At 32.3% G+C, this 17,922-nt stretch overlaps 1 protein-coding gene across 1 annotated transcript in view; it reads right to left on the bottom strand.

Annotated features, from left to right (window-relative positions):
* Nucleotides 1-1,957: 1,957 nt before the first annotated feature.
* LOC126776781 (head-specific guanylate cyclase) overlaps nt 1,958-17,922 on the bottom strand; it is a 69,801-nt gene continuing 53,836 nt past the window's right edge. The window contains exons 8-14 of the mRNA XM_050499539.1: nt 12,967-13,146; nt 9,597-9,735; nt 8,391-8,557; nt 7,145-7,288; nt 6,691-6,845; nt 3,250-3,391; nt 1,958-2,129 (exon numbers count right to left, since the gene is read on the bottom strand). Coding sequence (XP_050355496.1) covers nt 2,046-2,129; nt 3,250-3,391; nt 6,691-6,845; nt 7,145-7,288; nt 8,391-8,557; nt 9,597-9,735; nt 12,967-13,146 — 1,011 coding nt within the window. The 3' untranslated portion in view covers nt 1,958-2,045. The remainder of the gene's footprint in view (nt 2,130-3,249; nt 3,392-6,690; nt 6,846-7,144; nt 7,289-8,390; nt 8,558-9,596; nt 9,736-12,966; nt 13,147-17,922) is intronic.

The following is a 17,922-nucleotide window of genomic DNA, read 5'->3' as shown; positions in this document are numbered from 1 at the left end:
TTGGTGATGTAAGCGATGATTGACATTTCTTACAATGCCAATGTCTAAGGGCGTTTGGTGACCACTTACCATCAGGTGTCCCATATGCTCGTCCGCCTTCCTATTCTATATAAGAAAAAATCTATTTTATATTAAAAAGTGTTTGTATGTGTGCTTTTTTTGCCTAAATATATTTCGATTACTATTCAAAGATTATATGGACTTAAAGCGAAGTAGTATTATTGTTCGTGTATCGATATTTTTAATTAAATCGAATAATACAGTAAAATTCTATAAAATTACATTCGTAAATGTACAAACGACCTGATACGAAGAATAGAATAAGAACAATTTGTTCTCAACTTACATAATGCAGGTACAACTGACCCTATATCAGAAGTATAATTCATACAAGACTACATTTTATCATTAATTCGATATTCGAATTAATAAAAGAAAGTTTATTGAACTTTATGCCACAATTAATGTGGCATAAAAGCTACGTTCCTATTATTTTTCGTTTTTTTTTTTTTAATTTTACGTGTATGTTTTTGTAAGATATAAACTGATGTTCTAAATTAAAAATAATAACTGCATTTTATATCTTTACTTTTATGATAACAATACAACTAACAATATACACGACGATTACGAAATTTAATTTGCGTATTATTATTTTATATACAGACGATGACTGATAATTTGCTGGGTTATTTCATAATGTCAATCAAAGTGCTTACGTTCGTGTATGTAATGCAAACTGCAGATTACGTCAGCAAGCTCAGGACAAAGACCGAAACATTCTTTCGAAATCATTCACCTATTAAGTACATTTGAATGTTTTTATAATAAGCTTTTACTAAATTTAGTGTCTTATGGAATTCTTACCTATTATCATTAACTATTAATAAATATTACCTTTTATAGACATTTAATACACCAAAGATATTTTGAAATAATTTTACATAATATTGCATTTCGTAGTATGTAAATGAAATGCCCATCTACAGCACGAGTTGTTTATAAGCGAAATATACATTATCTATGTGATTATATACATTAAATTAATTGCTACTAAAATGCACTAATTACCTGTCTAAATATACTTTTCTCAATGATTAATTACGATCTAGAGAATTAAAAACAAAAAATTATTAAGGTTATTTTATAAATTATTAATGTTCATGTGAATGTCGAATAAATTTCAATACTATGGCTTATACAATAAGGTCTTCTTTTGCATTCAAGCTCTGATATAATTAAGGATCGTTTAAAACTGAACGTAAAAGTTGTATGAGCCGTAAAAGATCCGAAAAAAATCAACGTAGGTACAAAAATGATTCCGGTAATGAAAAAAAACAAAAGTAAAAAAGTAAAGTAACAACTTGTACATGTCCCACTGCTGGGCTAGAGCCCTCTCTTTTTCTTGGGTAGAAGATTTTGCGATTGCGATTTTGCTCCAATACCAGTAGAGGTTGGCATCCAAATTAAAATTTCAAGTCTCGTTTTGCTTAGTTTGTTCTCTCATAAGAAATAATCACATCAGCATAATTAACAGATTTTAGTTTTTAAGATAGCCAGTTCTTATATAGTCTGTTTAAATGTTGTATATATTTTGGAAAACTACCTTCTAAAAGTAGTCACATGGGGCAAAAATTAGTGTAGGAGACCAGTCCTAATTTTTATTTAAGCAAGAACATAAATCCTATCCTTTCTTATCAAAGTAAACTTCACAGTAATATGAAGGCTTTATCCTATATAACCTTTTTATATATAAGACTGATCAAAATATTAAGGTAGGTTCAGAAATGCGAGATAGCACGAACGACGTAAGTTACTATTGCAAGCAAATTTTGATAAATGATTATGGTTTTTTTTTTTAAATAAAAAGTATAAAGTACTTTAAAAGATAAAATAAATGCTACTATTATAATGAGATCATATTTTTATGTAAAACATAAAAGCTAGCAGTACTGATAATCAGAGTGTACCAAAGTTGTATTTACAATACATCAGATATACATAAATTTAATCTGGAATGTGACATTATTATATAATTTATGTTACTATGTTAATTCTTCCTGTTCCACTTCAGTAGATTTTCCTTTTCCAATGCTAAAATCTTTTAAAGCGTCTTCTATGTGTTTTACCTGTTCAAAAAAAAAAGATTTTATTATTAATATACATACTATATATATTTTAAGCCCGACTCCTTAAAACATGCTTGACGTATCACTCGTAGTCATGAGTGGGGATACACTACAAAACAGTTGACAGAACCTCGTAACAGCGAGCTTGAATTCAAAAAGCTAAATATTATTTCCTAATTTACCAAAATCATTAAATCTATGGTAAGTTTTAAATTATATAAGCTATAATATCAGGCAACTGAATTTTAAGTCAGTTCTACACAGCCGGTTGTTGCAACAAGCTCAATTCTCAACGCATATTTGGTTTCAGTAACAATATTTATTTACGTTTTTGAATCAATGAAATGATTGTTTTTTGGAATTTCTCCTATATTACTCTTAATTCAAACTAATCGATACCTAACAAATTTTACGCAACACTTTTATAATACTTAAACAAGTATATTAGTTACCTTTATATATAGTGTTGTAATAACAATTAACATAACACTAAACTTACCGCAATTTACTAATGAAGGCTAGGGTAATAACTAAAGCGGTCCAACCCACATCACAGTGTCCGCAAAATGAATGAGTCACCTGCGACGCGTTAGGGTTACGAAATATTTCTATAAGTTGATCACCCATTTGATATAAAGCGCTTTAAAGCGGTATCACTAATAATAAGGGATTGTATCTGTTTAGTTTAAAGCGGTAATATTATGTTAAGCATAAGGTTCTTTTCATGTAAATTAATAAATGTAATGTATGATTAATAACCATACTAGTTACTTTACACAATAGTACATAATATATATAAGTATATTTACAACTACACGCAATTTGTTAATGAAGGTTACCCATAATTCCGGACCAACCCATGTCAAAGCGAATAATACAAATGACTCACCTGTGCTCATGAATAAAATAAAACTGACCATCCACAGCGCATACGACGTTATAGAATTTATAATAATAATTATAGCTTAACGACTACAAAAATATACGCATGTTTTTTACTGATCTATTACTTATTAAGGCAGTTCGATGCTGAACAATTTATTTAATTAATTTATCACGAGCTCTCAAACTATTCCTAAGGTACGTAATATGTCGATAGATAGTCGATCTAATTGCTCACCTGCGTCGCTTCAGGGTCTGTCCCAGGGTGCGTGTACTTGTGCAGGAAGTAACACGTTCCAGGTATGTCCTTGGGAAACGAGTTCGGTAGACAAGATCGATCACGAGGCTCCATTTCGAATCCCGGAAACTTTATTAGCCACCTGCGTGCAAAATTACATTTTTGACGAAATTTTTGCTCTGCCAATTTCAATAGACATTTGAATATCTTTATAAGTTTTTAATAATGAATAAATGAAATAGTTTTACATATATTATTCGATAAGGAAACAGAAATAATTTCTGACGTCACGATTAAATTTTTCTAACAATTGCAATTTCATCGGAACATGTTATATTAGAAAATAGTAAGGACCATTTTCAATTTTCTATTTTTAAATATCGAATCGTAGTTAAATATCTTAACAAGGAATATAACGTTTTAGTATCAGAGAAAACTATCAATATAATGCTACTTTCAATTCCACGTCGAGTTCTTAAACTTTCGTGGGTGAAACAAGATTATGTTTCTACTGTTGACTGTTAAAGTGTTTTAATATAATAAATTTACTTATTCTCTTCCACAGGCATACATTTTGTTTTTATTTATTTTTTTATATCATAATAATAAATACACTTGTATGTGGGAGGCAGGAGTCCAAGCTAGGTTGTTCCGTACTAAGGGTCTCCAGGCTCCCCTTCTTGGGTTAGGAACTTTTTATTTATTTAAAGTACCACCTACATACTATTATACATATTAAATATGGTAGGATGTTATTGTACCAATTGTACACCTTTACCGCCGAGTGCAAGTTTTTAAACACAAATTAAGAACATGAAAAAAACAGTGGTTCTTTGGTCAAAATTTACGTATTAAAGCCCATGGCCCATGGCACATCTCAATTTTGTAGAAGTGATTCGTTTCAGCTTGTTTGGATAGGTATACCTAACTCATCAGTTATACTACCACCAAAAAACTTTTTATTGTTGTGTTTCGGCTTAATATGTGAGTGAGCTACAGTAAAGGGATGCGAGATATGAGATAATTTTAAAAGTTGGTGGTTGTACGGTGTAAAAAAGTGCGGTCGGGGCATCTTGCTAGTAACGAGGTTCTATGAAATATTTTTTCTTTAGATTTTTTTTTTAGATTTTCATTGATTGCTGTATTTTTTCCAACCAAAAAGCGCAATCCTCATTTATTTAATGTCTCTATAATTTGAATATTTGAAGCAGTTCTTTCTCATTATTTTTTGAATGCAAAAATGTTAAGCAATGATTTGAATCAATAAATTTTATTAAACATTTTAAGAAAATATTTTTTTTCAAAATAAATATTTAAAATGAGTTTTATGATATTTACATGTGTATAGATTTGACATTATACCGTAGACCGTACACAATGCTTACTGTCAAATCTGAAAACTCGTACAACTATATAAAATAGAAAGAGACAGTAAGAAAGAGAAAGAGAGGAAAGGTTCGCGTGGAGGGGAACTCTACTGTAAGCCGCGTAAAATAACTTTGTTCGAATAATCTTTTTTAGTGCCAATCCTAAAGAGAAGAGGTGACATGACATTAGATACCTATTCAATATCAAATTATATATTTAATATTAGACTTCACACTTACTTAATGTTTGAGCACTACCATCGTTTCGGAAAAGAAAATAACATAACCTCACATAAGAATAACAGGCGAACGAAACTCCCGTTTTTTTTTCAGTTATTGTAATTGTTTACAAATTGAAAATAAAACAAAGTAGTAGCCACCTCCGGTGATCGTTTTATTCCTAAGGTGTGCTATCATCCGTAAACTCACTAATTGTATAATAAGCTTCTGGACAAAAGCGTTGTTTATTTTTTTGTAACGAAGTTCTTTTAGGCGGCTTATAGTAGAGTGAAATGGTAGGAAATGTCGCATAACGAAATAGCGTTATGCCTACCTCTAAATACTACAAAATGCGATGTGTTGGGCGTCCGAATTCAGTACTGCGCAAACGCTTTTAGAGACAGTACCTGTACCGAATTTTGGAGCGCCAAACCAATCAACCAAAAGAATTAATTTTATTTAAAATACTTACCTAACGTTCTTAAAAATACAAAAACAAAAATATAATTTAATAAAAAACCTTATAAGGATACTAAAATTCCTAAGATTAGTAAATTCCTTAAATAAGCAATACCTATTGTATTACTGTTTTTAAAAAAAAAATGTTAATTGAGTTTTAAAATTGAAATCGTTTCTTAGTCTCTGTTTAAAGAGAAATGCATAAAGGAGGTTAAGGCGCATTTTGGTGTGACAAAAATACAGTAATATAATCAATTAAAATCTACATTTTAAAACACGTTCAAAAAAGCTTTTTTCGTTGCCAGATTAATTTTTCTACCCTTAGACATCGATCGTTCTGTAGCGATAAAACCGGCTTTTGTAATATCTGTTGCTTAGTTATATGTTGGGTTTTTCTTTAACACTTTTGTCGTGGTGGGCAATAAAGTGTATTACTATCATTTCTTATTAACACACCTACACATATAACATACTTACACATGCACACATGCACACGCAAACGCACGCTCACGTAGACAGATAATACAACTAGATGCATGCTTATCTTTTATTTTTGTGGCGTATGGAAGACGTCCTATACATGCAAAAATGTAATGTAAAAAATTTTGTAAGTGAGGAAATAAACTTTTGTTTTTATATATAAATGTAAATCTATACCATTATTTATCAATATTTAATATCCATAATATATTAAGCTATCGTTAACATAGTATAAAAATAATTTCACTTTATGACTATCATAGATTCGGTATATAGCCAATCAATTAATTCGTACAATAAACTTTAACGGCGGCAGCAATAGGTTTCCATATTAAAATCAATGATGCGAATTAATTGAGTATTGAAAGGGCTTAAGCTCCCATTGAGAGCAAATAGAACAATAGGCCGTAAATCTGAGACACTTAAAACTATACTAATGAACAATATACAATGGATAATTGATAATCGCGGTTATCGTGATAATTCAATTTACACTATATATACGGATATTTTTTTATTTGTGATTTAATCAGATTATTATTATATACGAACATAAATGAAGGATTTTAAGTGAAAATACAACAACAAAGAAAAAAGCAAAAAAAATTGGGTTGCGAGGAACAGCCAGCTTATATATAAACATAAAAAACATAACAATATTTAACCATTATTAATTTAATAATTTTAAGTAGCTTATGAATGAAGAGGAGTCTATGTGACTTTCATGTAGCAAGCCGAGATGGCTTAGAGGCTAGAAGATGTGATTCTTAACCGATTATTGTAAGTCCAAACCCTTACAACACTAGTGACTTTTCATGTGCTTAACTTATGTTTAAATTAATCTCATATTCGGCGGTAAATGAAAAAATATATAGTATAATTTTTTAAATGCTAATGCTAGGATTTCAAAACTTACTTGTAAGTTGTTGGGCTGACGTTGATTTTCAAGGGCTCCGATCCTGATTCGAACTTATTAGCAAGCGTGACGTTGTGACCAAAGAGGCAGTACTTCAACATGGTTTTGCCGACCACACCTGCCAAAACTGTTCCAGTGTGTAATCCAATACGCATCTGTTTAAAATAATCATTATTTTAATATAAAAGTAGTTCTTAATTATAAAACAGCACAAATTAAAAATGATTGAAATTGGGCCGTAATGCGATTATGATACGTTTGCAATATAAATATATAAAAGATTCAAAATATTGTTCAAGTATACTTGTTTTGAACCAAGAATAACAAACAGTATTACTCTGGTTTACAAGTTATGTCATATATTTTTTTATTATCATCAAAAGAATCCTTTTAAATATACATTTGTCTAACAAATAATTGGAAGGGTTTGTGAAATTAGTAGGTCAAGGTATACCTTTATAGGATTTCCTTCGTGTGTAAGGTGTTGAGCGCATGTCTCGACCATGCGCAATGCCATCCAAGCGATTTGTGGTGCGTGGGTATCTATTTTTCTATGCAGTCCGCTCGCCACACAATACGCGTCGCCAATTGTTTCAACCTAAAGTTACACAATCAGTTAGCAATACAAATCAAATGGAAAATTAGCTAATTTATATTTAAGCTCTTATTCTTTTTTTTCATTAGTAAATACCATAGCCGATATATTATATATCACAATATTAAGAACGGGCTAACTTTCACACAAATCGATTTTAGTTTGACAAGAAAAGATTACCCATTGAAGTCAAATTGATATTGTCTTCATTGGGTAATCTTTTCTTGTATTTATTATTGTTGCTTTGTTTTGTTTTAAAATAATTTTTAGACGATTAACATTTAAGGATCTATATCTATAGAACTATTTTGAAAAAAAATAAACTCGAAACTCACGCAGATCACGATCGTAAAATGTCAGATGACACATTATGCAACATTGACTAATAATAAATACTGGAATTCGGGCTTTTAAATAAGAAATCGATTGAGTAAGAATTCTAGTTTTTGAGCGTACACATGATATTTTTGAATTAGGAATACAGATAAGGAAGTCAGAAAAACAAAAACAGTGTTGCCACAAACAAAAATATCATAAATACTACTACTACTTATTTATGGTTACACCTTTAATATTTATATAATTTAATAATTATAATATATAAACGATTAGTTTTCGCCAGCTGTTTCGCCCGCGTATGAAGGGAGGGATAGGTTAGGTGCCCTTATGTATTTTTCTGTACCCCTAACAATATGTATGCTCTTGACAATGATTGGTCGAGTAGTTAAACGTGAAAGTGTAACAAAAAATCTCACTAACGTATATACAATATTCATTAGGATACACGAATCGAAATAGCGTATCACTGTAAGTTAGTTTTTAAAATTTCACGCGTGAGCTACGAAGTGAGTTCTTATAGAATCGCTCTTTAGATACTTAAATCCTTTTTTATAATAAATCAGTAGTAAACAAATATACATTTAATAATGTTTTCGAAGACAATTGTCATTTTACAAGGCTTATGTGTTTATGTTATGATGTATTATTTATTTGTATGGAAATATTGTTGCTAGGGCCATTTACTATTTAAGCTTGATATATGTGTCTTTAATTAGTTTAGTTTTATTAAGCTGGACGTTATATTAAACCCATTATAGTATATTACCTTATAAACATCGAGTTCTCCGCAAAACACGTCAAATACACTGTATAGGTCTTCAAGCATGGCTATTACCATCATTGGTGTGGCTGTGGCACAAATAGACGTGAACCCCACAATATCACTGAACAGCATCGTGACGTCATCGTGGCTCTTCGCTTCAATGTTCTCACCTATAGTTAAATAATCGTTGAGCTCAATGAGATTCACCAATCGTATCATTTTATTTATTTATTTTAATTAATCACGTATATGGGTTGATGCATGCAATTGAGTTTAAATGAATTATATAAATTCTGACGTCACAGATATTAAGCCCCTATTTTAAATAGTTTCAATTTTAATTATTTACTTGTTATTTTTAAGAGAATTGAGAACTTACAAACATAACCTAACCGTTAAATAGATTGAACTAGAAAATTGGTTATCGATTTAAGATAAACATTAATCAAATGTAAAGAACTTAATTTAATCTGCGTTAAAAACCTTTGTCCACATATCGTTGAGCGCAACTCCAACTTACGATTTCAATCACACAAAAATTGCAATAAATAGGTAATTATAGATGCTTTTGTTAACAAACGCGTATTGATCAAACAAAATGTCACGTTTTATTTATGTAGGTATAGCTTTCGTATTAATCATAGTTCAATTTTAATATATTACTTCTTCTTCTTCTTCCTGCTCTTATCCCACTACTTGGGTTCCTTCCACTTCTTTCTGTCACTCATCGTCTCAGTACTTACCTCTTTCACTCACATACCCTTTCTTACGCAATCCATCCACACGTTCTTCGGCCTCCCCCGCCCTCTATATGCATCAACATTAATACCGATCACCCTTTTATGTATAATGTATTTATCATTATTACATAAAATTCAATCTCCGTTTCGTGAGTTACCTTCTTAATAAAACTCTTTAAAACAAGTAATAACTATTCGCTGGTAACAATACACTTTTGATGGCACAGGAAATTGGTTTACGAGGTTCAAAGTCTCCTGTCTGCTAAAATTTTACTTTACGAACTAAAAGACTTACATGAGACTTTTATTGTTTGAAGTAATCATATATTGCAATAAATTAAGATATATTTCAATAAAGTCAAACTGTTTGATATCATTCAGACGTTGAAAATCATTTCATTTTAGAGTTTTTTTTTTAAGTTGAAATTAAATAGAATAAAAATCGAAATAATCTTAAATACAAACTCACCGAGCCACAGACGTTTTGCGATGTGCGGTGGAAATATTAAATGCAGTAAGCTGACATTTTTCTCTCGTTCTTTGTCAACAGATTTACTGGTTTCCATTATTGAATTTTTCAATTTGTCCATTCTCTTCCGAAGTCCATCCTGTGGATAAAAGTATACATAAGTCTGACATTGACATCAGGTAATTTGGACATTTTATAAAATGTATTTTTGTGAAAAGGCAGTAGCAATAATATAAATGAAAAATATGTTTATTTACTTCATAGTAAGGCTCTGTGCCCACATGAAGGGGTCGAGGGAGTGCAACCCACCCATCACGAAGGGTAAGGTGGTCTTAGGCACACAGACCACCACCAATGTCGGACGGCACCAGGCCGAGGAGGAAGCTGCAATGTCGTCATGAGAGCAGAACTCAGCTTTCTTCAGACGAACCTAAACCACTGCGCCGGGGCTGCTGTAGCCCAATGGGAGGAAGATCTGAAGTCCCCCACAGCGGGCCTGGCGACAGTGGAGTCGGTACGTCCCCACTTAAGGCGCTGGGTCAAAAGAAAACGAGGCACGCTCTCGTTTAGGTTGACGCAGGTACTTACCGGACACGGCTGCTTCGGTAAGTACCTGCACAAGATAGCACGGCGGGAAATGTCACCTTCCTACTACGAGTTTGGTGCGCCAACCGACACGGCGCAACACACCCTGACGGAGTGTGCCGCGTGGGGGCCCCAGAGGCTTTCTCTGGCGGCAGTTGTTGGCGGAGACCTCTCCTTGCCGAGCATCATCAACGCGATCCTCGGAAGCAATGAGTGTTGGTCGGAAATTGTCTCTTTCTGTGAAAATGTAATATCGCAGAAGGAGGCCGCGGAGCGGGAGCGGGAAGAGGACGCCGCTGCAAACCTGCTCCGCCGAAGAAGACTGGGGAGAAGAATGAGACGCTATGCGCACCTTCTCCCTCCGCCGCAACAGGCGTCGCTGGGACTAGGGGGTTCTCAGTACCCTGGTAATCCCCCTAGAGAATGGAAGCCTGCATACGCAGGCTGCCCGTCAGAGCGTCGCGGTAGCATGCGCAAGCGATCCCGTGGCACTCCTCGTTATGACGGAAAGGGCACCGCTGGTTTTTTAGTGGGTATTCCGTTGTTCGGAGCGCACTCGGACCTACTCATCTGATATTCTACCGTCAAACAGCAATAGTAAAATATTCTACAATAAACTGAATATAATATATATTAGTAGTAGTAGAAATGTAATGTTTTTCACCAATAAATATATAAATATAGGTATATACATATACGAAGAAATAATAGTATTAAATAATATTATACGAGTTATGTGCCCTATCAAATATAACAATATTCCTTTAGCAAGTGAAAATAAATGTTTTAAATTCACTTTATAGGTAACGAGAGAATTATGTTAAAAAAGTTTTTATTTATTAATTACAATTAATAATTATATTACATAGGCACACGTAAAATGGTTTAACTGCAGCTTTAATAAGTCGTGTATCAACGCTTTACATCGACATTACACGGACGTCGAGTCGTATTTTTCAACAGAAAAATACAGTCTCGAATTGAAAATTGTATTTTTAGCGAGTGATTAATTTTAAAGCAATTATTGGGAGCACATAACGTCGGAAAATTCTCATTAATTTGAGTATTCAATCGTGGGATTTATACCTTTTATTAAATTAGAAACCCCTTCTGCATTTTAGTATAAAATTTATTTATATCTTGTCTCTTTTCTGTATTTAAATTATTTGTTCGTGTATAGCAACAGCCTGTAATTTTTTTTAAAGTACAACTCAATAACGTTTTGAAAGCCTAATCCGTTATTGGATCCTTTTTGAGTCTGTTGTTTTTAACTAACCCGCTTGAACAAGCTTAATTAACTGTAAATCATAATTAGCCATAATTAATTGTAGTTAAGTTATGATCTTTAAAACCATTGACGGCTTGTTTTTCAACTAACATTGCAGAAGTTTTTTTTTTTAATACTTCTTCGGTCAAGGTCGCATTTCAGCGAAAAGTTTCTTCATGTACCGTCTGTTTTATGCGTATATCACTTCAATTTCAGTATTTTATAAGTGTAAGTCCAGAGCTTTGCATGTTTAATATGACATAACGATGTATTTAAAATCCTGTTCCACTGTGTTAAAATTAAACAAACTGTTAATTTACTCAGTGATAGGGCTTTGTCCAAGCACGGCTGGATAGATACCATACATTCATTATATATTCAAGGAATAAAAACACGGCTAACTTAAGCGATTCGAGATGGTACTGAATTTTTAGACAATTTAGCGTCAGAAAAACTCAATCACTTTTTAGTTGAACCCAGGGCCTCTAAAACGAGACCTTGCTCGACAAACATAGTATCTAGCAGTTCTCAGTTCAACGATGCAGCCAATTTCTAGAATAGAATATCAAGAGTTCTAAGCAAATAGAATACCAGTTGCTAATGGTAATTTTCACTTAACCAATCATCTTAAATTACTTTTGGAAATGTAGTGCTAATGTTGACTAGGCAGCTGGTGAGCATAATATTTACATAATTAGCTCAGGTGCTATTCGTAGTTATAATAATACTATAAGAAACATTAAGCGCCACAGCTGCCCATATGGCAGAGCTGCGAAATTGTTAGCGTTTCGTGTTTTAGATTGTCTTAATGATTTTATAATGCATTTGAGGTCTATGAAATCAAAACCCGAAATCTATTTTTAGTGTAACAGTTGCAAATCGTAATGAATTATTGCACTAATAATAATCTATTAGTATATCTGCATTACTGTGAAGAATACATAATTAAATAATGACGACAAATACGAATTATCTTTAAAAAAATGCTTAAAATTATTACTTATCTAATGATACGTCAAAATAAAATTCATTATTTGTCCGTTGTAAAATTTACAATTATTATGTACCTGTTTGTTGGCCGAGTAGATATGATTTTCGAAGTTATTGTTCATTTTGTTTTTGCAATAGAAAATGTATTTTCATTACAATTAGTTCTTTACTAATTAGAGTATAAATACAATTGAATAAATATAATTATTATTCGAGGTATTTTACTGCACAAGCATGTGCCCTATTACCCAAAAAACCTCACCAAAAAACACTCTTTTTGTGTTTCTGACCCTTACTCATTTTCAATTAGTTGGAATTTATTTTTAAAGAAAAGCTGTTATTGGTCTTACCCGAACCCAATACCTCTTGGATCTTTAATATGTTATGGACTAACAATTAAACCATTTACAAATAATAATATAACAAATAAAAAATATACAATACGTAACACAAAGCACTTAAAAATGACGACGGAAAAAATACATTAAGAAAATTTGCAAATGTCGTTTTAAAAACAAAAAAACAAACCTGAGCTCTTGTCTGTTCGCTGACTAAGATGACGTCCCGGGTCGCGTCGTGTAATGGGATGTCGGATATAAATAGCCCTCGTCCTGTCAGCCCTTCGAGTCCGTCAAGGAAAGGCGAACCAACAAAAAGTAGCGAGTCCGACTCCGAACAGAAAACCATCTGTCCTTTTATCTCGAGACCCTGAGGAAAAAAATAACGGTTACGAGTCATCGAATTGATGTCTCCAAGGATATAAGAACGAGTTGCCGACCCATTATACTGAATTACTTCTCTAAAAAGAGGCGTTTATATATAGTTACTTACAAAAATATTTAAGATGTTGTGAATATCAACATAAATGATAATAAATCAGTAACAAAACTCGGTTGACTTTGTTTTGTCTGTTTATATAGTATAAATTATCAAGGCGATCATATAACGTATATAATTCGATATGCTGCAGTGCCATCTAGCGTCGACTTACAATGAATTAATTTTATAAAAGCTTACCTAACTTAAATAGCTCAACGGCTTATAGGCTGCCTAGCGATATGAAAGTCTCAGGTTCCACCTTGACCCTGCGGCCCTTGGCCCCAAAACTTCCCGGTCCATTTTTCATTATTTTTTTAGTAGGTATTTTTTTATATATGTTAAGTATTACGTATGTGTATGTGTGGGTATTTAAGTGTGTGTGTACTTGGTACTCTCCTCTCCAGACAGTCCCCACCGGAGAATACCCTGATGAGCCTGTGGTACCTATTTCGTTTATTCAGGAGGAATCATAAGATGGCTTTAACTAATGCGTACAGCAACAGCACCCATTTTTAAATTTCGATATGGATGGAAAGTATTATGTATATTTGAAATAACGTCTAAGTGCGTTGAAATTAAAGTCTTTCTCTTATCATAATTTGCAGTAATCTAGAAAATACAATTATATGCTGACAATATGTAAGCCTTTTTGTTAACGATTACTTTGCCCGCTCAATTTTAAATATTTTCCCTACATTTTCAAATAATTAATGCTGCAGATTAGCACTTATGTACACTATATATATATATATGTTTTGAATACTCTTATTTTAATCTAAGTATTTTTTTATTTTTAAATTGTCAAATATGCAAAGAGTATACACGCCATATGACCTTAATATGTTGTCATGTGCATGAAGACTTGGCCTTACAATTTTTAACTCACAATGTAGCCATTGTGTTTTCAGATGAAACAGTGTGAGCATTTTAAAATTACACTAAAATTCTTTTTCCAGTCGCTTGTGGAAGAGTTAAAAATGTTTTGAGCAAAGATTTAATTACTTAACTGGTAGAATATTTTTAATAGACTAAGAAATATTCTGTTGAAAAAATTATTTTAATAATAATATCATTTAATTTCAGCGGCTATTTTCACTTTATTTACTTACTGTGTGATTACTGTGTGATCTTATGACACACTCAGGTGTTGTTTTATATATTGGTCGTGGTTCAATACTGGCACTTTGAAGTGAAAATTCAAGTGATGGTAATATATATATATATATATATATATATATATATATGTGGTGGTAATTGGTGAGAAGATTTGGAGCTTATTCTATTCAACCACGCTGGTACTACACGTAGTCTCTCTCTCTCTCTCTCGGTATTTTCTCTCTCATATTTCATTTGATAATTTTTATTACAGTTTTGCTTATGTTTGATATAAATTATTATTATATATAGACAGTTTACGATTTTACTACAGTAATCGGCGTCGAGATCTTAATATCGTAAAAATATTATACTTTTTGTCAACAAAAATGTAATAAATGAAAGTTGACGAATGACAAAACAAAACAATTTCATTCAAAGAAAAATATTACAATGCGAAAAATAACATTATTCTCGAAACAAGATAATTGTCGGTTGAGTCTATATTCCAGTGATAGATAAGACTTACTTGGTGGTAGGGCTTTGTGCAAGCCCGTCTGGGTAGGTATTCCAATTGGAAGCGCTACAGGCAAAAGGGACATAACAGCTTACTTTCTTAGGTTGATGGCGAATTGGTAAGGAATGGTTAAAAATATTTAAATTCAAATATTGTAAAAATAGTTTCCCGTAGTCCTCGGCTTCGCCCTTGTTTAAGGAGGATGGGGGGCGGTATCGCTCTGTATTTTATGTTCAATAAGCGAAAGAATGTTTGCCAATATATGGCCGTTTTTTTTTATTAAATTTTATATGCTTATTTATTTACGCACACAGATTTTTTGTATATAAATAAATAAATTTAATTTATGAATATAAAAACCAAAACACTAGAAGCATTTTTAGTTATTCATCCATTTATAAACAAATACAAATAAAATGACGTAACTAGATTATAATATACGTCACAAGAATCGAACAAGTGTGCTACGTCAGATCCATCAGCTTAACGGAAATAAATTAAAATTCAATTAGTTGACGCACATTAACAATTTAAGTTAAATAAAAGCTTGTAACAATACAAATTAAATAATGCCAAGAGAATACAGTCAAACCTTACCACAGAATAACAATTTAATCTCCTACAATCCGTTTACGAAGATCTTTCGCAAGTCAGTCGAGAGAACGTAATTTCGACATTATATTCGCACGAGTTGTGACTTTAGGGTTTATTCAAGGTATTATTTTCGGTCGACATGATAAACGCGGATTGTGAGAATATATATATTATATTGATGACAGATATCATTTCATATAGTATGACATAGACATTGGACAATATAAACTGTAAGTTTAACAGCCTTCGATATTGTGACTCTGCCTGTAGTGACATTGGTTCATTCAACCTTCAAACTAGAAAAAAAACAGAACAATAACTAATAACTAAGTATTTCTCTTCGTTGGTACAATATATGATGAGTGGGTGGTAATTACCATGAGATTGCGCAATCCCTACCACCCAGTAAAGAATATGTTTACTATAAATAATTAGTAATATCAAGTAATAAATGAGTATTTTGTTAATTCCCCTCGGTAGTTCACGCTCTTTAAAATTCCAATTAATGTAATATCGTAAAAGGAATATGTTCAGTGTAAAATACTTAAAAAATATATAATTTAACTACTTAATAAGCTGTTATTGCTCATAACCATATTATCAATATTAAATGTTCCGGCTTCAGTGATATATAACGAGAAATGCTTGTCATTTTCCCGGAATGAAATGGGCGCTTTGAAATTACGTCACCGACTGATGTCGACCATTCATTCGACCAGTCGGCAAAATGTTTAATAATACTCAAAAGTCAATCATATTGCATTCCAATATATCTACGTACTGTACTGTACCGTAAGCTTATAATGAGTTCAGGACTCTTAACCGAGCACATAACATAAGAAATAATATAGCTTTAACATAAATATACGTAAGTGCCTTTTTTAAAATGCAATTTTGCCTTTAATTACACTAGCTCACCTTTCAAACCGGAACACAACAATACCAAGTACTGGGGTTTTGCGGTAGCATATCAGATGAGTGGATGGTACCTGCTCAGACGAGCTTGCACAAAGCTACCACCAGCAAAAGCACAATTAACTATTTACAACTGATTTTAAGAGACTTAGAAGACGAAGATTATCAATGCGTTTGTCTTTTTCCCACGTCTCAGAGTAAAAAAAGGACGGAAAACTAGTGTATTGTATTTAAAAAGTGATAAATAAAGTATATATACACATATATATGTTTTGTAATTCAAAAGATTTATTTTAATAGCAATATCAAATTTCTAAATAAATCCTAAAATTATTTAAAAAATACTTAGTAACAGCCGGTGGATGTCCCACGGCTGGGCTAAAATGATAAGGTGACCTGCATGTGTATAATTTTAGTAAATTAGACACATGCAGGTTTCCTCACGATGGTTTCCTTCACCGTAAAGCACGAGATGAATTATAATCACAAATTAAGCACATGAAAACTTAGTGGTGCTTGCCCGAGTCGGGATCGGGAACCCACGATCATCGGTTAAGATTCACGCGTTCTTACCACTGGGCCATGTCGGTTATATAATATAAAATAAAAAAAACTTACTGTTTATATAAGTTACGTACTTTTTTTAGAGAAAATAAAATGATACGTATTTCGAAATAACTCGAAACGATAAAATAACAAAATATTGACTAATTAAAAGCATTAGAGTAATATTATTGAGTAATTCGATTTTAGATTTAACATTTTAAAATCTTAGCTAGTAAGAACTTTTCTCAAGAGTGTTTCATATTTTATTTCAAATAGCTACCCCCGGCTTTGCAGGGATAGAAAGTATTCTACATCTCGTAAATTGACTGAATTATTTCGTTAAAGATGTGGAAAAAAAATGTCGATGTACAACTGTGCCATCTGATGGTAGGTAGTCATGGACATTGACCTTGTAAAAAATATTGACAATTTTTTACATTGCCAATATGCGGCCAACTTTAGGACCATGAATATAACATCTAAGATGTTATAGCCCTTGTATCGGTAGTTACACTGGCTTACTCGCCCTTCAAACCGGAACAATCAATGCTAATTATTGATGTGTGGTATCTACCCAGAGCTTGCAGAACCCCCTACCACCAATTATATTATTTATAATAATATATTAAATAAGTATGTATATTCGATTTTATTTATTCTGAGATGCTAAGGTCATTAAGTAAAATAAAACACAATGTGAAAACTCAATAACATTCACCATTTTAATTAAATATAACTAATAATGAAAAAATCATAAGAAAATCCCATTATGTCAGTAAAAGGCGCGACCAAAATACAATAAACGTAGCGTTAAAAAATAAAAAAATGCCTAAAAGTCGCACCATTTACCGATTTCACTGGCCATTGGAAGTGGATGTTGGAAAACTGACGGCTACAAATTTCTGAACGTACGTTTCTGACATTTACGTCAGTCAGTATTTCAGCCGCGGCCGACGACATTGCAGCCATCGTTCTCATTGCCGCATAAAATTGCGAAC

This window comes from Nymphalis io, chromosome 21, assembly GCF_905147045.1.
Source record: "Nymphalis io chromosome 21, ilAglIoxx1.1, whole genome shotgun sequence".
Classification (NCBI taxonomy): domain Eukaryota; kingdom Metazoa; phylum Arthropoda; class Insecta; order Lepidoptera; family Nymphalidae; genus Nymphalis; species Nymphalis io.
This window is presented reverse-complemented; position numbering and strand designations above follow the sequence as displayed.